The sequence below is a fragment of the Geotrypetes seraphini genome, chromosome 1, assembly GCF_902459505.1.
Source record: "Geotrypetes seraphini chromosome 1, aGeoSer1.1, whole genome shotgun sequence".
Lineage (NCBI taxonomy): Eukaryota > Metazoa > Chordata > Amphibia > Gymnophiona > Dermophiidae > Geotrypetes > Geotrypetes seraphini.
Genome location: NC_047084.1, coordinates 394,677,257 through 394,697,153, shown reverse-complemented (window position 1 = coordinate 394,697,153; position 19,897 = coordinate 394,677,257). Strand labels below are relative to the sequence as shown.

The 19,897-nt window shown below is 44.2% G+C and overlaps 1 protein-coding gene across 4 annotated transcripts in view; it reads right to left on the bottom strand.

Annotated features, from left to right (window-relative positions):
• The window catches only part of TDRD7 (tudor domain containing 7), a 719,490-nt gene that overhangs the window by 465,895 nt on the left and 233,698 nt on the right, over positions 1 to 19,897 (bottom strand). For all 4 annotated transcript variants that reach the window (XM_033917728.1, XM_033917758.1, XM_033917748.1 and 1 more), the window contains exon 8: positions 3,641 to 3,827. In XM_033917728.1, the coding sequence (XP_033773619.1) occupies positions 3,641 to 3,827 (187 nt within the window). The remainder of the gene's footprint in view (positions 1 to 3,640; positions 3,828 to 19,897) is intronic.

The following is a 19,897-nucleotide window of genomic DNA, read 5'->3' as shown; positions in this document are numbered from 1 at the left end:
AAAATAAAGAGCATATTGAATAAACAAGGAGCAGACATCCCAGGACAGCAAAGCAAACAGTATCAACAAGATCCTCAGTATCTCCCTCACCCAAAAACCCTGCCCATTATACACATGTACACTTCTTTGAGGAAACATAAACCTGAAGTTCACATCCTTATGCGGCCTTTCTTTCTTTCTTTACAAAGTCTCTTAAATGCTGAACACATAAATTCCACTGAAACTGGACTCCATGCTGTATACTTCCTCACTGATCGGGCTGGCTTTACTCCCTCGTAGTAACTTCCTGATTACTTTTCTTAAAAAACGAAACAATCAGATAACAAAGCAGGAGAGGGTGGAAGTAGACAGTTAAAATTACCATCCTGAGTGTTGCGCTGGTTAATTGCTATGATGGCATGGTCCTTAGTGATGTCTGCTCGGTCTGTATCCAGTAGGGGATCATAATGCAGGAGTGCAGGAAATTCACCTCTTAGCCTGTGAAATAAAAGCGCTCCAAAGGTGTCACTCCAGCAAATTCTTTCTTAACATCCTGTGTCACGATCAAACTTTTGATCTAATAAATGCTCCGCTAGCCAATATCCCCTACAAGTTTTATTATTGAGCTACTCAGATGCCTGTCAGGTTTCTTCTATCCTCTCTTGTGAATCACAGCAATGAAGTCCCGCCCTAGACATACGAGCACTAAATCTATTGGTCATCTAAAAAATAAAGTAAAACTTCCTCCGAAGCACTTTCCATATCAAAGAAAAATAAATTTAAAACAAAAATTCCAAACTTGCTCATTTTTGAGAATATTATAATCCCTTTCTTAAGAGGAAAAAATAAAATATATAAACGGTATAAATCAAGCATTCCACAGTGCCCTCTCAAGACATAGGTGCTGGCTGATAAACTCAAGTTTAACCAGTTCCTCATAATAGGTAGTTTTGTTGTTGAAAGTGATTTTCATGACTGCTGGGTAAAAAAGCCCGAAATTGACTCCCATCAGCCGCAATCGAGGTCTCATAAGTAGAAATTGCTTCCTTCGATTTGCAGTCGCCTTTGCAAAATCAGGTACAATATGAATTTTATGTTCCTGCCATTTCAACGATTTTGATTGTCTGGCTGTATTTAAAATATCTAGAGCCTGCTGAAACTTTAGTAATTTACAAATCATAGGCCTTGGACCGTTTTGTCCATTGGAAGCTCTTGATGGAATCCTGTGAGCTCTTTATTTCTAGAGGATATTTTAAATTGAGAGATAGTAATTTTGGCAGCAAATCTTCCAAAAAAAAAAAAAAAGAGAGATAAGAGTTTGTTTCCTCTATCCCTTCTGGGAGCCCCAAAATTCTAATATTACTTCTACAGCTTCTGTTGTTTGCATCTTCCAGCTCCTTTGAAATGCGAGTCAAATCTTTATGTTCAGTTTGAACTTTACTCAAAAGGTTTTCCAGCTCTGTAACTAAGTTCCAAAAGATCTGTATTCTTTTCACATGCCTTTAATTGTTGTGATAAGGCATGAACTTCCTCTTTCACAAGTTTTAATTCAGTGTTATTTTCATTAAGCATGTCCTTGATAAATTTAAATTCTGCCATCATCTGTTCAAACTCAGAAGCTTCCTTCGGGTTGGTGAGTCAGGCTTGGCCCGCTTAGCATTATCTTCTGCCGCGAATACTGCTTCTAACTGTGATTGCCTTCCAGTAGCCATTCTTGTACCAAGTGTGTTTATAAAAGAAATTTACCCTGTTTAGAGAAAAAATTTATTCTGTTTGCACGGATAAAACAGCTTAATGGTGCAGATGAAGGAGGAGCTGTGGAATCATCTTGTCTGCAGGCAAGCCACGCTCCCTCCCCCCCCCCCAGATTAAAGAATTGTTAATTTTTTTTTTTTAAGTCATTCAAGCCCTAGGCAACACATTCTGGAAGGCAGTCTGAAACAGATTTTTTTTTTCTAAATATACGTAACTATTTTATCCCTCTGTTGTTTTTTCTGCTAATCACTCAAGGGAACACTCCACCCAGTCAGCCACATTGAAAGAAAAAAATCATGCACTTCAACAAAAATCAAGAACAAAAAGTGAAAAAACAGCAAGAATGTCTAGACAAAAACAAAACAATTTTCCCACCTAGGAGGAAGTTTAACGTGGTTTACAGAAAAGAAAACTGAAATGAACTTGCAGCATTTGGGTTTGTAAGGGGCTGGCTAGGCATAATCAAAAAATCATCTAGGGTATTCTAACTCTGGCCATCTTTACATTCAAATGACATGGAATTCATTATCCTGCTTGCCTACTAAGAAATCCCATTTTCTATATATCCACATAAGGTTTTGAGATCTGAAAAAAAACAGAATTACAAGGGTGTCGACTTTAGAAATTGTATTTGCTTTGATAATATATATATATTAGTCAGAGCTCAGAACTTAGTTTCTCATAGGATGTACTCAAAAGAGCTCCACTATGGGTACAGCCCTCCACATGTTTGGCAGGGAGAAAAACGTGTGTGTCTGAATCTAATAAAGAGTGGTTAGGCCAGGAGTAGGCAAACTTTTTGACTTGTGGGCCACAATGGGTTCTTAAATTTGACAGAGGGGCCGGACCAAGAGCAGATGGATGGAGTGTTTGTGTGAACTAATATAAATTAAATGTAAATGTCATAACATAAAAGGTTTTGGTCTTTAAAAGGTAGCAGAGCATGAAAACTTAAGGCTTATTGTATAAAACGAATGTACATGATCAACTCTCTCTTCCTCTCCTTCACTCCAATGTTTCCTCTTTCCTTTCTCTCCCAACATGTGCATAATCTTTCCCATCCCCTTGTGCTTTCCCTCTGCAGTATCTTTTTATCCGTCCAACCCTCCCATCCCCCTGTACAGCATAACCCTTACCCAGCTCCCATCCTTCGTGCAGAACCCTTGCTCAGCTTCCATCCTTCCCTCCTCCCATCCCTCATGCAGCAGAGCCTTTGCCCAGCTTCCATCATTCCCTCCCATTCCTTGTGCAGCAGAACCTTTGAGCACCTGCCCCTGCCGCACAGCCGAACCCCCGCTGACTCTCCATCCTTCCCTCCCATCTGAACCCTGCTGACCGTGAGACCTACATACCTCCCTCCAGAGGGGCATCGGGCTGGCAGCACTCTAAACAGGTTGCTTTGCGGCCTTCTCTCATCAGGGCCTTCCGTGTGCCGCATTAGTGATGACATCATCAGTGATGCAGCAGAGGGAATTCCCCGAGAGAAGGTCATGAATCAGCCTATTTAGAGTGCTGCCAGCCCGATGCCCCTCTGGAGGGAGGTATGCAGGGCTCACGGTCAGTGGGGTTCGGATGGTCAGCGGGCCAGATTTTAAAAACTAAATGGGCTGGATATGGCCCGCAGGCCATACTTTGCTCATGTCTGGGTTAGGTCAAACTATAGCCACTTCTCTATTACTCTATTGGAGGCACAATGACGACAGAGTTCCTGAAAAGAATAAGGTGGTAACTCAAATTGTATGTACCCAAACAAAACTAAAGCTTCGCTGGAAAAAAAAAATCCCAAACAGAAAACAAATTTGTATATTAAAAATAGTACAGATAGCAAAAAAATGGAAAAATATCTTCACAGTTTTCAGCTGAAATTATACAAGTAGATGTTTACAAGAAAACAGAGAACACTTACTTCCAGTTTGTCAGCTGTTATTGAAATAATCTGAGCACGCAGCCAAGCATCTTCCTCTGCATTAACAGCCACAAGTTGTCCAACTTTTACTGACTGTATAGATGTTGATCCAGCATTCTGAATGTAAAATTCTCTCATTTCATCCTCCATATGGTCATGTGCAACCGAGTATCCTTCACCTACATATCTAAAATTACATGTCATACAAAACATTAGAGAGAGAAAAAAAACCCAGCAGAAAGCAAACTGAAAACTTTATGAACATAGCCTATTGCCTACAATAGAAATAGAGTTTCTGGCTTCTTAATAATAATAATAATTTATACTTGTATACCGCCAAAGCCATAATAGTTCGAGGCGGTTTACAATGAGAAGTACTGGACAGTCAGTAAAAAAAATACAATACAAATCAACAGAAATATATACAAGATAATAGGATAAAAGATTACAAACAGTGAATCAGGTTACAAATTGATCAAACAACTGTGTTTTTACTAATTTTCTAAAAGTAAAATAAGATGGAGCACGCATAATAATATTACCAAAATCAGTCATTCAATTTGCCTGCCCGAAATACAAGAGTTCTATCCAGAAATCTTTTAAAGTGACAAGCATTTACTGTTGGGTAAGCAAACATATGGATTCTGCGTGTAGGCCTGTTAAAATGGTCTAGAAAAAAAATTGAGACCAGGTACTCAGGAGCCATACCAAATATTGATTTAAAACAGATACAGGAAAATTTAAACAAAACTCTTGCCTCCATCAGTAACCAATGTAGTTTTTGATAATAGGGAGTTAATATGTTCCCATTTTTTCAAACCAAAAATCATCTGAACTGCTGAATTTTAAATAATTCAAAGCCTTTTCGTTTTTTTCTTCTATGTACCCAAATAAATAATATTGCAATAGCCGAGCATACTTAAGATGGAAGACTGAACTAGCAGACGAAATGATGCTACATCAAAATATTTATTAATGGTTCAGAGTTTCCATTAACACTGAGAAACATGCAGTAAAAGTTAAATGAGTCATTATTGTAGTTGCTCTAAATATTTTATAAACACATTATATTTGACAAAAAATGAACATGACCCCAGGATGCAAAATTTTATAACAGTTATTAATACATAACAGTGCACACTAACGGTCTCTTTTACAAAGGCGCGCTAGCAGCTGCGCTGCGCTAACAGCCCAGAAGCCCATAGAGATTTAAAGGGCTTCGGAGCTGTTGCCACACAGCAGCTGCTAGCGCAGCTTTGTAAAAGAGGCCGTAAGCCTTGCTGATAAGAAGCTGTGTATATTTTAATCTGCAAAAAATGTAAATATGTATGGAAGATTTATTCCAGAAAAACCCCATAACTTCCTTTAACAACAGATATTTTATTACCAGTTTTATTATTATGAACCATCCTAGGCTAGATTTATAGCCTTTACTAGCATCAGCTGGATCCAAAATAAATACAATGGCAGGAGACAGAAAAATCATAAAATCTGCATGGCAATCCCTGTAATTGAGATCTGGCACTGCCAGACAAGAGGGCTCTCCAACAGGATGCTTCGCCACAGATGCAACAAACTGAAAAAGCCCCAACTGCATCAAATGAGCAGGGTCTGAGGATATGCTTTTCAGAGGAGCTGAATAAAATCTGGTGAAAAGGCCCAGTCCGCAACCATGGCAGGGCTCTGTTGAGGTACATGCGACATGCCAAAAGAGTCCCCAGACTCAGAACGCAGGCGTTCTGCGCCAAGACTCCTAAATGGCCTCTGGGTAAGATTTACTCTGGAAGGCACAGAACCAGGCCGGCTCCCGAGTCCAAGATTACTTACAGGAGACAAAGTCCAAAGCCCCCTCCTCCAGTGCACTATGGCACGCAATACACAATCGCTGATCCGGCATCAATCCAGCACAATCAATCTCCACATTAAAAAAATTAGGGGCTGTTGAGCCCACCCCAAACTATTTTGAGTCAAATCGAGGGGTTTTTCAGGCAGAAATAAAGATTTTAAAAAGATCGATTTTAAAATCCAAGATGGCTGTCACGAATTTTCACCAAAAAAAGCAAAAATTAAAAAAATAAATAAAAAATTAGCGATTTGGGGGTCTGGGGAGCTGGGGGACCTGAACTCTACCCACAGAAACTGTGAAAATTTACTTTTAAATCGTTCCACAAGCCACCCCAATAGTTCCCATAGGAAATAATGGAGGTACTCACAGTTCTGTACTGCCTTTGCCTGTCAGCGTTTTTAAAAGCAGTTGAGTTGAGAAAAAGAACTTTCTGCCTCATCAGAAACAGCACCAAATGCCCAGAATGGAAGATCTTTGGACTGCCAGTTGGCCAGATACTGACCACAACCTCCACCCCCATGGATCCTCTGCCATGCAGTCAGGGGCGGGAAAGGCAGCTTGCACCTTGAAACCCGGCTAGGTTTCTGTCCAGATGCACACAGCCTGCACTAGAAACCTGTGGCAAGGTCACCAGCCAGCAGACTCCCAAGGGAAGGGACCCCGGGTACTTCAAGAAGGTGGCCCACAGCAGGAACGTTTCATAGATCCACCAGAGCTTTTCTTTGAAGCTGCAGTCAGGCACCACAGGATTACGTCCTTTTCTCTGACAGGGGATCACTGGGGAGGGGGTCTCAAGACACTGAAGTCATCAAGAAATGGACTTTAATCGTAAAATAAAAACAAGCTGAGCTACTGCAAAAGACTCCTGCATAGACTGCTAACAGAAACTGTAGCTGGATTTGTTTACTAGCTCTCAGACTAAGGGGATGGAGCAAGGCTCAGAAAATCACTCTCCCTTTCTATTCCCTCCCTCAACTCAGCATCTCTTACCCTCACTACCTCCATTCTTCCATTCAATGGCTCATGCTTCCCTCCCTCCATTCTGTGTCCCAAATTTATGCCCCCTTCCTCTTTTTTCTATCCTTTGTCTGAATTTTGTGCTCCCAACACGCCCCTCTCCCTCCCATGTCCCAACGCACCCTTCTCCATCCCTCCCTTCTTTCTATGCCCCAAGTACGTGCCTCCATCCAGCAGATATTTACCTTTTTCTGGCTGGCTCCCTTCTCCTTAAACCGCAGCCATTTCTCTGCACAAAGCCATGGCCAGCAATTCCTATGCGTGTCCTGCGGCTAAGCCAGAAACTTTCATTCTGATGCTGGAGGAAGCTCCTCCAACGATTAAGGGAAGGCTTCCAGGCAAGCTGGAGGCAGGAAAGCAGAAGGAGAGAAAAGCAGAGAAGAGAACAGGAGAAGGGAAGAAAGAGCAAGAGAAGGCAGGAGAGAGTAAGGGACATCGGTGAGAGGTAGCTCCGCCCACCCCCGTCATCCACCGAAACTCCTCAAAAGGGGAGGGGCCAACAGAGCTCAACCATTTGGCGTGTGTCGAAGGCGAATGTTAAAGGCGCTCGCCTTAGCATAAGCGCCTTTGCAAAGGGCCTTAAGAAGTGACGAGCAAAGAAGAAAACACTAGGGAAGGACACCTACACAGGCAAGTACCACAAGGGCAACAGGACAGACAAGCAGAAGATAAACACAGTAGTAGCTGAGGGCAATCACAGCAGATACAGAAGACACACAAGCAACAGGGGTAGCAGGTTTAAAATCATTAAAAGGACTTCACAGATTCCTATACAAGGAGAAGCCACTTTAGACAACAGACCGGCAAGCAGACAGAAGAAGGATGTTGAGCTACCCTGTTTTCTGCACCGTTTGCCATATGTATATGATTACCTCTCCTCTGGGAGCCGGTCTTATGTATGCACTCGATGCAAGGAACTGGAGGGCCTGAAGAAGCAACTCAGACTCCTGGAGGGCAGAATACTGGAACTAGAAGCACTTTGAGCAGTGGAAGAAGAGGACAGCGAGGTAGAAAACTTCATGACAGAGGAAATCGTTAAGGAAGAAGTCGGGGAGTTAGAGAAGTTCATCAAGCAGGCACTGTGGAAATCACCAACAACAGTGGAACTGCCAAGATACACCAAACAGTGAGGACCACCTGGAGGCCAACCACCAGGAAGAAATAGGTGATGCAGCAGCGAGACTTGGAAACAGTGAAGGGAACCCACAAGAAGACAAGCCAATGCCAGGATGAGGTAAGATGGAACTGCACAGAGGACACAGACCTGTGCCTAGAGAGGAAAGAGAAGATAGAGAGGACAGCAATCTTCATGGAGACTCCATCATCAGACAAGTTGACAGCCACATAGCGGGAGGAAGACAGGAGCCAAGGTAGAAGACATAGTGAGCCACATCGACAGGATCATCAACAGAGTGGAAGACGAAGACACGGCGGTGGTGATCCACATGGGGACAAACAACGTGAGCAACAGGAACTACAGCAGGGAAGGACTGAAAGACCAGTTCCTGATGCTAGGAGAGAAGCTGAAGAGATCATGTCAGTACCCAGGGCCGATGAGAAGAGGAAGACAGAACTGCAAGCAGTCAATACATGGATAAGACGCTGGTGTGAGGAAGAAGGATTCCACTTCGTGCGCAACTGGATGACATTCTGGGGGAAGAGCAAGCTATTCAGGAAGGATGGACTCCACCTCAGCGGAGATGGAATGAGGCTATTTGCAAGCAACAACAAGAGAGAAATTGAGAAGTTTTTAAACTAAGAAGGGGAAGCCGACAGTTGACCGAGAGTCGATGGTTCGGGAACCGGTATACCCAGAGGATACCGTGCAGGAAGATAACGGGGAAGACTCACCGATAGGCAAGACAGAAATCCTGATGGATCGAAAGGGACACAAGAGGGAAGGAAATGCAAGACAGTAACAGGCCTCAAACTCAGGTGTATGTACACGAACGCAAGGAACCTAAGGAATAAGATGGGAGAATTGGAAGCTAGTATCAAACAATCGGATCTTTGTTCAAGTTATCCAGTCCACAACAATAATCATCAAAAAAAATGGGGGTTATAATGGATAATTTATACAACATCTGATTTAGTAAATTCATTTACTACACATCAATGTCTGACTACTTTTTTGTAAATAATTGTCACTAAAACCATTTTTTTGTCATATCAAAACAACCATTCTATCAGTAGATTAACCTATTGTTTAAATTAAGAGGTAGAAGTATCATAAAGGATGCATGGTTCTCAGTAAAGAGACCTCTTATAACTTAGATGTTATTTCAAGTCTTCATCCTGAATGCATGTAATATAATCTTTTACTTCAGACATCCTTCCTACCTTAAAAGGGTAGTTCATAAACCAACGAACATTGGTCCTGGCTAGGAAGCCACTATGATAAGTGTTGCTGTTATTCTCTAATACAAAAAAATATAAAAATACATTTGATGGAGTGAATGATAGGACATTATAAAGTAAATTAAGTTAACAACATATATTTATTAATTAATTTATATAAAAGATAGGGATAGGATATGCACCCTTAGTTCATTAGTTTTTTATCCCAATTATATATTATTAAATAAAAAAATTTTAAAGTAGGAAGGAGGTCTGAAGTAAATGATTATATTATATGCATTCAGGATGAAGACTTGAAATAACATCTAAGTTATAAGAGGTCTCTTTACTGAGAACCATGCATCCTTTATGATACTTCAACCTCTTAATTTATACAATAGGTTAATCTACTGATAGAATGGTTGTTTTGTATATGACAAAAAAAATGGTTTTAGTGACAATTAATTATTTACAAAAAAGTAGTCAGACACTGATGTGTAGTAAATGAATTTACTAAATCAGATGTTGTATAAATTATCCGTTATAACCCCCCTTTTTTCTTGAGAATTGGAAGCTATGGCACAGAAAGATAACCTTGACTTTACCGGCATCACGGAAACATGGTGGAATGAGGAAAACGTCTGGGACACTGTGCTACCGGGATACAAGCTATACCGCAGAGACAGGATAGATCAAAAAGGTGGGGGTATTGCCCTATACGTCAAATAGGGAATTGAGTCTACTGGACAGAACACGCCGGAAACGAAAAATAACGTATTCTCTATATACCAAAATTTTGGGAACAAATAGAACAGAAATGAAGATCAGCATCTACTACCGACCTCCAGGGCAATCCGAAGAAATTGATGGAGAAATGATGGACGAGATTAAACGCAATCACAAGGGAGGCAATGTAGTTATCATGGGTGACTTCAATTATCCAGGGATAGACTAGAACCTAGGCACCTCTGGCTGCAGTAGGGATACCAAGTTGGTTGCTGTAGGCTATTGCTTCTTGGAACAACTTGTCAAGGAAAATATGAGAGGAAATGCAATTCTGGACTTAATTCTAAATGGACTATGAGCACCGGCGCAAGGTGTAGAAGTAGAAGGGACGCTGGGAAGCAGTGATCACAAATATGATCCACTTCAACCCAGATGTAGGGGCAAAACATCGATCCAGAATGATGGCCACGGCAACTGAATTTCCAAAAAGGGAATTACAAAGGGATGAGACTCGTGGTGAGGATGAAAATTAAGAAGAGGATAAGCACTGTAAAAACACTAGAGCAAGCATGGTCCCTCTTTAAGCACATAGTCACTGAGGCACAAAATCTATATATACCGCGTATCAACAAGGGATCCAAGAGGAAAAAGAACAAGGAGCCAGCGTGGCTCACTGTAGTGGTGAAGGAAGCAATCGGAGACAAGAAGACTTCGTTTAAGGAATGGAAAAGGTCAAAAATGGACAAAAACTGGAAAAAGCACAAACAGCATCAAAGATGGTGCCATAAGGCGGTAAGAGGGACCAAAAGAGACCACGAGGAAAAAATAGCCAAGGAGGCAAAAAACTTCAAGCCGTTCTTTCAATATATTAAGGGGAAACAACCCACGAAGGAAGCGGTGGGGCCGATGGATGACCATGGAATAAAGGGAGTGCTAAACGAGGACAAAGCCATCGCCGACATACTGAACACATTTTTTGCGTCTGTATTTACTAACGAGGATATATACAACATACATAAGGAAGTTCTTCTTCACCTAGAGAGTGGTGGAGAACTGGAATGCTCTCCCGGAGTCTGTTATAAGGGAAAACACGCTCCAGGGATTCAAGACAAGGTTGGACAAGTTCTTGCTGAACCAGAACGAACGTAGGTAGGGCTGGTCTCGGTTAGGGCACAGGTCTTCGACCTGGGGGCCGCCGCATGAGCGGACTGCTGGGCGCGATGGACCACTGGTCTGACCCAGCACGGGCAATTTTTATGGTCTTATGAAGCCAACAAGCTATATGCAGGAAACGAAGAGGTATGCAGGCATATTGATAGGCTTAAAATAGTTGCCAGAGCGAAGGAGAAGGAGGCAGCGTGCTCGGGTAGCTTGACAGAGAGGGAGAGTCGGAGACAAAGAGTTCTGCACAGGGGAAGGAGGCAGGAAGAAGCACAGGACTCGGGGAAGCGGCGAGAGTACGCTCCGCCCACCCCCACCGCGTCAGAGGCAGCGTCGGACTCCCCCTTGAAAGGGGGCGGAGCCAACAGCGCGCAGCCGTTCGGCGCGCGGTGAAGGCGAGCAGCAAAGGCGCTCGCCTTAGCGAGAGCGCCTTTGCGAAGGGCCTTTGAGAAGGGACAAGTCAACGGAGTAAGACAGACGGGTAAAGAAGCGACAAGTACAGAAGGAAAGCACAGAAGGTAAGAGAGAGACAGACACAAAGGGCCAAGCCGTTCACACAAGTATTCCAAGCAGGCAGAGGGAGAGAGTGAGAGAGAGGACCCCAGCAGCAGGTAGAGAGATAGAGAGAAACACCAGCATAGAGAGAGAAGACACCAGCACAGAGAGAGAGACAGAGAAGACACCACCAACAGGCAGTGAGTGAGAGGACACCAGAGACAGTTAAAGAGAGAAAGAGAGGGCACCAGCACCGAGAGAGAGTCAGGGAGGACACCAGCAGCAGATAGGGAGAGAGAAAGGACACAAAGCGGACACAAGTCACAAGTAATCTCAAGTCACAAGTAATCTCAACTGATATCTTAAAGTAGGAACAACAATGGAAGCAGAAGGAAGCCAGAAGATGAGCTTTCCAGTATTCTGCATAGACTGTCATATGTATGACTATCTCCCCTCGGGGAGACAGTCATATGTATGCAGTCGGTGTCAGGAACTGAAAAGCTTGAAGAAGGAGGTCAAGCGACTAGAGGACAGGATACAGGAGATCGAAGGATTTCACACCACGGAGAGACACATTGAGGAGGAAGTCAGGGAGCTCGAGAGATTCATTGAAGAGGCATACAGGACGAAGGTGGAAGAGAACGAACTTCAGATGAAAGAAGAAGCTACACGGATACCAACATGCATGGGAGAGCAAGAAGAAGATTACCTCAAGGATGACACCCACAGAGGACTACCGCAAGAGGAGGAGAATTTGGCTAGTCAAGGCCCAGAAGAAGAAAGAGTGACACTGACCTGAGACCGAAGCAAAAATTAAAGAAGGGAAAGTCAGCGATCCTAGTGGGAGACTCGATCCTTAGGCATGTGGACAGCCACATAGCAGGAGGGAGAGAGGACCGACTGGTGACCTGCCTTCCGGGAGCAAGAACCAAGGACATCGTGGACAAAATTGGAATGATCCTGGAAGGGGCGGAGACAGAAGAGACAGCTGTAGTGATCCACATCGGGACGAACGATGTCAGCAAGAGAGACTACAAAAGAAGCACGCTGTTAGAACAATTCAAGATTCTGGGAAGGAAGCTGAGGATGAAGGCCCAGAAGATAGTGTTCTCAGAGATCCTACCAGTACCGAGGGCAGATGTGAAAAGACAAGAGGAACTACAATCAATAAATACGTGGATGAGGAGATGGTGTGAGGAAGAAGGATTCCACTTCGTGAGGAACTGGACGGCATTTTGGGGCAAGAGCAAGCTCTACAGGAAAGATGGACTGCACCTCAGCGCAGCAGGAACTAGACTCCTAGCAAACAACGTCAAGAGAGGAATAGAATAGGCTTTAAACTAAGAAGAAGGGGAAAGCCGACAGTTGACCAAGGGTCGACGATTCGGAAGACGGTATCCTGCGAAGATACTGAGGGGAAAAATGGCTGGGAAGAAACAAGGGACAGATTGCAGGGGTCGACGAACCCAGAAGAAGTGGTTACAATGTCTGCAGCAAAAGAGAAGAAAATATGGACCGAAGCACAGGGAAAGGAAAGGAGGACAGCAAAATACCAGGATCTAAAGTGCATATATGCTAATGCAAGGAGCCTAAGAAACAAAATGGGGGAACTAGAAGCCTTGGCCAACACAGAAGACATCGACATCATTGGAATCTCTGAAACATGGTGGAATGAGGAAAGCAAATGGGATACAGCACTACCGGGATACAAGCTGTATCGCCAGGACAGATCAGAACAAAAAGGAGGTGGAATAGCCCTATACATAAAAGAAGGCATACCATCCACAAAAATGGACACAGCAGAGACGGCCAGCAAGCTGGAATCTCTATGGATCAAAATACCGGGAAGGAAAGGGCCTGAAATAAAGATGGGCCTATTTTATCGCCCACCCGGGCAAACCAGAGATATCGATGAGGAAATGGAAGCCGAGATGAAGCGAGAATGCAAAAGCGGCAACACGGTTATTATGGGAGACTTCAACTACCCTGGGATAGGCTGGAGTCTTGGAAGCTCGAAATGCACTAGGGAGACAAAATTCCTGGAAGCTACACAGGATTGCTTCATGGAACAGCTTGTTAGAGAACCGACGAGAGGAAATGCCACTCTGGATCTAATCCTAAATGGGTTAAGGGGACCTGCAAAGGAAGTAGAAGTAGTGGGACCGTTGGGAAACAGCGATCATAATATGATCAAGTTCAAGGTTGAGGTAGGAGTGTCAAAAGGCAAGAGATCCATTGCTACAACCTTTAACTTCAGGAAGGGAAACTACGAAGCAATGAGGGAATTGGTAAGGAAGAAACTTAGGAACACTTCCAAAACATGGCTAACGGTAAATCATGCCTGGTCCTTCTTCAGGGACATGGTGAGCGAGGTGCAAAATCTGTATATCCCCAGATTCAGGAAGGGGTGCAAAAAGAATCGAACAAAAGACCCAGCGTGGATAACCAAAACAGTGAAGGAAGTGATAAGCAATAAGAAAAATTCATTCAAGAAATGGAAAAAGGACAAAACTGAGGGGAACTGGAAAGAGCACAAGAAGCATCAAAAAGAATGTCGCCGTGAGGTTCGGAAAGCCAAAAGAGAGTATGAAGAGAGGCTAGCCAGGGAAGCAAGAAATTTCAAACCATTCTTCAGATATGTTAAAGGGAAGCAGCCGGCTAGCGAGGAAGTGGGACCGCTGGACGACGGAGACAGGAAGGGAGTGGCAGAAAGGCTTAACATGTTCTTCTCGTCTGTATTTACAAACGAAAACACGTCCAACATACCGGATCCTGAGCAATTCTTCAATGGAAGTCAAGCAGAAAAATTAACATCCATAGAAGTGAGCCTTGAGGACGTTCGTAGGCAGATAGAAAAACTAAAAACTGACAAATCCCCGGGTCCGGATAGCATACATCCTAGGGTTCTGAAGGAATTAAAGGAGGAGATAGCAGAACTACTGCAGCAAATTTGCAACTTATCCCTGAAAACAGGCGAGATCCCAGAAGATTGGAAGATAGCCAACGTTACGCCCATCTTTAAAAAGGGATCAAGAGGTGACCCGGGAAACTACAGGCCGGTGAGCCTGACTTCGGTTCCAGGGAAAATGGCAGAAGCACTGATAAAAGAAAACATCGATCAACATTTTGAAAAACATGAACTTCTGATAACCAGCCAGCATGGTTTCTGCAAGGGAAGATCGTGCCTAACAAACTTATTGCACTTCTTCGAAGGAATCAACAAACGGATAGACAAAGGAGACCCCAAAGACATTATATATCTAGATTTCCAAAAAGCCTTTGACAAGGTGCCCCATGAACGTCTACTCCGGAAATTGAAGAACCATTGGGTGGAAGGAGACGTACATAGATGGATCAGAAACTGGTTGGAGGGTAGAAAACAAAGGGTAGGAGTGAAGGGTCACTACTCCGACTGGAGGAGGGTCACGAGTGGTGTCCCGCAGGACTCGGTGCTCGGGCCACTGCTATTTAATATCTTCATAAATGATCTAGAAACAGGGACGAAGTGCGAGATAATAAAATTTGCGGACGACACCAAACTATTTAATGGAGCTCAGACTACAGAGGACTGCGAAGAATTGCAAAGGGACTTGAACAAACTAGAAGAATGGGCGGCGAAATGGCAGATGAAGTTCAAAATTGAGAAATGTAAAGTATTACATGTGGGGAGCAGAAACTCGAGGTACAACTATACAATGGGAGGGATGTTATTGAATAAGAGTACCCAGGAAAGGGACTTGGGGGTAATGGTGGACATGACAATGAAGCCGTCGGCACAGTGTGCAGCGGCCGCTAAGAGAGCGAATAGAATGCTTGGTATAATCAAAAAGGGTATTATAGCCAGAACGAAAGAAGTTATCCTGCCGTTGTATCGGGTGATGGTGCGCCCGCATTTGGAGTACTGCGTCCAATATTGGTCACCGTACCTTAAGAAGGATATGGCGTTAGTCGAGAGGGTTCAGAGGAGAGCGACACGTCTGATAAAAGGTATGGAAAACCTGTCATATTCTGAGAGATTGGAGAAGCTGGGTCTCTTTTCCCTGGAGAAGAGGAGATTTAGAGGAGATATGATAGAGACTTATAAGATCATGAAGGGCATAGAGAGAGTAAAGAGGGACAGATTCTTCAAACTTTCTAATAACAAAAGAACAAGAGGGCATTCGGAAAAGCTGATAGGAGACAGATTCAAAACAAATGCTAGGAAGTTCTTCTTTACCCAACGTGTGGTGGACACCTGGAATGCGCTTCCAGAGGACGTAATAGGGCAGAGTACGGTACTGGGGTTCAAGAAAGGATTGGATAAATTCCTAATGGAAATGGGGATAGAGGGGTATAGATAGAAGATTACTACACAGGTCCGGGACCTGTTGGGCCACCGCGTGAGCGGACTGCTGGGCATGATGGACCTCGGGTGTGAACCAGCAGAGGCATTTCTTATGTTCTTATGATAAATCCCTGGTACTGGAAGGCATCCATCCGAGGGTAATCAAGGAATTGAAAAGGGTTATAGCTGAACTGCTTCAACTAATAACCAATCTGTCAATCATATCAGGAAGGATTCTGAAAGACTGGAAGGTGGCGAATGTTATGCCGATCATCAAGAAAGGTTAGAGGGGAGATCCAGGAAACTACAGACCGGTGAGTCTGATCTCAGTACCAGGAAAGATGGTAAAGGCGCTGATAAAGGACTGTATCATTGATCACCTTGACGGACATGATCTGATGAGGACCAGCTAGCACAGCTTCAGCAAAGGAAGACCTTGCTTGATGAACTTGCTGCACTTCTTCAAGGGAGTAAACAGGAAGATAGGCAAGGGAGATCCGGTCGACATTGTATATCTGGATTTTCAGAAGGCATTTGACAAGGTCCCGCATGAATGACTACTTCAAAAAATTGCAAGCCAGGGTAAAATACTCAAGTGGATTAAAAACTGGCTGGCAGATACGAAACAGAAAGTAGGGGTAAATGGACAATAATCGGAAAAGCGTCACCAGTAGAGTGCCGCAAGGTACGGTGCTTGGACCCGTGCTCTTCAGCATATTTATAAACGACCTGGAAATTGGTACGACGAGTGAGGTGAATAAATTTGCAGATGATACGAAGTTATTCAGAGTAGTGAAGGCACTGAAGGATTACGAAAACCTGCAACGTGACATCAACACGCTTGAGAAATGTGCCGCAACATGGCAAATAAGGTTTAACGTGGATAAGAGTAAGGTGATGCATGTCGGTAACAAAAATATTACACACAAATACAGGATGTCCAGTGCAGTACTCGGATAGACCCCCGCAGGAAAGAGATTTGGGAGTACTGATCGACAAGTCAATGAAATCATCCGCGCAATGCGCGGCGGTGGCAAAAAGGGCAAACAGAATGCTAGCAATGATTAAGAAGGGGATCACAAACAGATCGGATGTCATCATGCCGCGGTACAGGGCCATGGTACAACCCCACCTGGAATACTGCGTCCAGCACTGTTCGCCGTACATAAAGGACACAGTACTACTCGAAAGGGTCCAGAGAAGAGCGACTAAACTGGTTAAAGGGCTGGAGGAGTTGCCATACAGTGCGAGATTAGAGAAACTTGGCCTCTTCTCCCTTGAAAAGAGGAGACAGAGGGGACATGATCAAAACATTCAAAATAATGAAGGGAATAGACTTAGTAGAGGGTTGTTCACCCTCTCCAAGGTAGAGAGAATGAGAGGGCACTCTTTAAAGTTAAAAGGGGATAGATTCCGTACAAATGTAAGGAAGTTCTTCTTTACCCAAAGGGTGGTAGAAAACTGGAACACTCTTCCGGAGGCTGTTATAGGGGAAAACACCCTCCAGGGATTCAAGACAAAGTTAGAAAAGTTCCTGCTGGTCCAGAACGTACGCAGGTAAGGCTAGTCTCAGGGCACTGGTCTTTGACCTAAGGGCCGCTGCGAAAGCAGACTTCTGGGCACGATGGGCCACTGGTCTGACCCAGCAGTGGCAATTCTTATATTCTTACCTCTGCTAATCTTCTTTCTTGTAAATCCACACTTTATTGTGGAAATGGTTGGGAGTTGTCTTCCCTGGCTAGCCAGGGGCTGTAGAAAGTTCACTTGATAGAAATTTCAGCTTCTCCCTCTGCACTTATCTCCTGGAGCATGCTCCCTGGACATCAGTCTACAAACAGACATGAATTTCTACAGGAAAATCAAGATACAAGAGAGAGAGAGAGAGAGAGAGAGAGAGAGAGAGAGAGGGAAACCGAGAACTCTCTGCCAAACAATAAATTCTGCTCATATTAACATTAAAAACAGCAACAATGAAAACTAGAAAACAGGTCATTAAACATTAGAACCTGAACGATAAAAACAGTGCTATGGGGAGACACAGCCTGCACCGTCAGAAGGGGGTGCTAACCCAGGAACTCCCCGAACCTAATTTCAATATAATAGAGACGCTGGTCGGAGACTGAAATCCAGCTTACCAGTAATCAGGCAGGCAATCTGCGAATCGGATAGACACAGGGCAGGGTCCCAGAATAAAGTATGGATTTAAGAAAACAAGATTAGCAGAGGTAAGAACCTAATCTTTCACTCTTGTACAATCCCACCTTATTTTGAGAACAGCTGGGACGTAACAGAGCAGTCCCAAAAATCAGGGTGGGACCGATGAGCCCACTGCCAACACCGATGCCCCAAAAGAAGCATCCTGCTTGGCTGCCACATCAATCCAATAAAACTTGGTAAAGGTGTGCAGGGATGACCATGTAACAGCCCTGCAAATCTCTTCCACTGAAACAGCTGTAGACACTGCCGAAGAGGACGTACCCCTGGTAGAATGAGCCCAAACTCCAAGGGGGGGCTTCTTCCCTGTCGCTACATAGGCAGCAGAGATGGCTAAATGGATCCATCTTAAATGGTAGCCTCAGATGCAGTTCTACCCTGATGGACTGGACCTGAGAGGACAAACAGATGGTATGAAAGGCAAAACTCATTGGTAATCTCCAAATACTGCAGTAATAGTCGACGAATGTCCAGGGACTGCAAAATCCTGTCCTAGGTCTTGGAACCCGAGGGGACGAATGCTGGAAGACGAACTTCCTGATTCACAAGACATACTACCTTCAAAAGAAAGGAAGATACCATCCACAAGATAACTGCAGAATCCATGATCCGCAGGAAAGGATCCCAACATTAAAAAGCTTGAAGTTCTGAAATCCTATGGGCAGATGTGACTGCTACCAGGAACACTGTCTTGATGGAAAGATCCTTCAATGACGCTTGTTCAAAAGGTTCATAGGACGGACGAGCCAGAGAATGGAATACCAGATTCAGATTCCACGTTGGACAAGGGAGGCGCAACAGAGGCCTCAGCTGAATCGCTCCTCTCAAGAAACAGACAACGTCCAGATGAGTCGCTAAAGAGCATCTGAGCATCACAGGCTCCAAACAAGAAAAGCCTGCGAGCTGAACCCTGAGAGAATTCACAGCAAGACCCTTTTTCAGGCCATCCTGCAGAAAGTCTAGAACCTGGGCAACCGAGGGAACCAAAGGGTCCATCTGATGATCTGAACACCAAGCCTGGTAATACTTCCAAACTTTCACATAGGCTGCCACCATGGACTTCCTTGTGCAGTAGTCTAGTAATCATCACGGTCGAATAGCCCTGGGCAGTCAAGGCCATGCACTCAAGAGTCATGCCGTAAGACCAAAGTGGTCCCGATCCTGCAGAGCGTTTGGCCCCTGAATAAGATAATAATAATAATAATTTTATTCTTATATACCGCCATGCCCATCGAGTTCTAGGCGGTTCACAATAATTACATTAGGATCCGCATTGACATGCCGATTTACAAACAATGTATTGGGTTTACAGGCAATGTATTGGATATACAAACAATGTATTGGATTTGCAACACCTTCAGCCGAACATGGCTGAAGAAGCGGGAGTAGAAAGTAGAGAAGGAGGAAAGCGGTTAATAAAGGGGGGGGAAGGGCCGAATGGGCCGATTTACCACGATTTATTGGATTTACAACAACTTTAGCCGAACTTGGCTGATGAAGAAGGAGGAGGGAGGTGAGCTGGAAGACAGCGATCAATGAAGGGGGGAAAGGGGCGGGCGTGTGGCCAGGTAATTCCGGAGAGGGGGCGTTAGGGGGCTTGTTTGTTGAATAGGTAAGTTTTGAGTGTTTTTCTGAAGTCGAGGTAAGTGGGAGCCTCGAGAATCATTTGGGCAATCCATGGGTTCATCTTGGCTGCTTGGAAGGCGAAGGTTTTGTCTAGGAATCTTTTAAGATGACAGAGCTTAAGCAAGGGGTAGGCGAACAGTTGAATTCTACGAGATTTCTTGTTGGTGCAGTAAAGGTTAAAGAGGGGATTGATGTATCTTGGCGAGAGGCCGTTTACCGATTTGTAGCAGAAGCATGCGAATTTGAAGAGTACTCTGGATTCGAAAGGCAGCCAGTGGAGTTGGTGGTAGAAAGGGGTGATATGTTCCCATTTCTTTAGGCCATAGATGAGGCGGACGGCTGTGTTTTGGGTGACAGGGAAGTTGAAGTCCCTGGCCTTGCCAGAGCCGAAACAGATTGGCATACCACAGTCTTCTCAGCCAATAGGGGGCCACAAAGATCATTGGGCCCCTGTGTTCTGCTACGCGATGCAAAATACGGCCTATCATGGGCCACGGGGGAAGACTTAGAG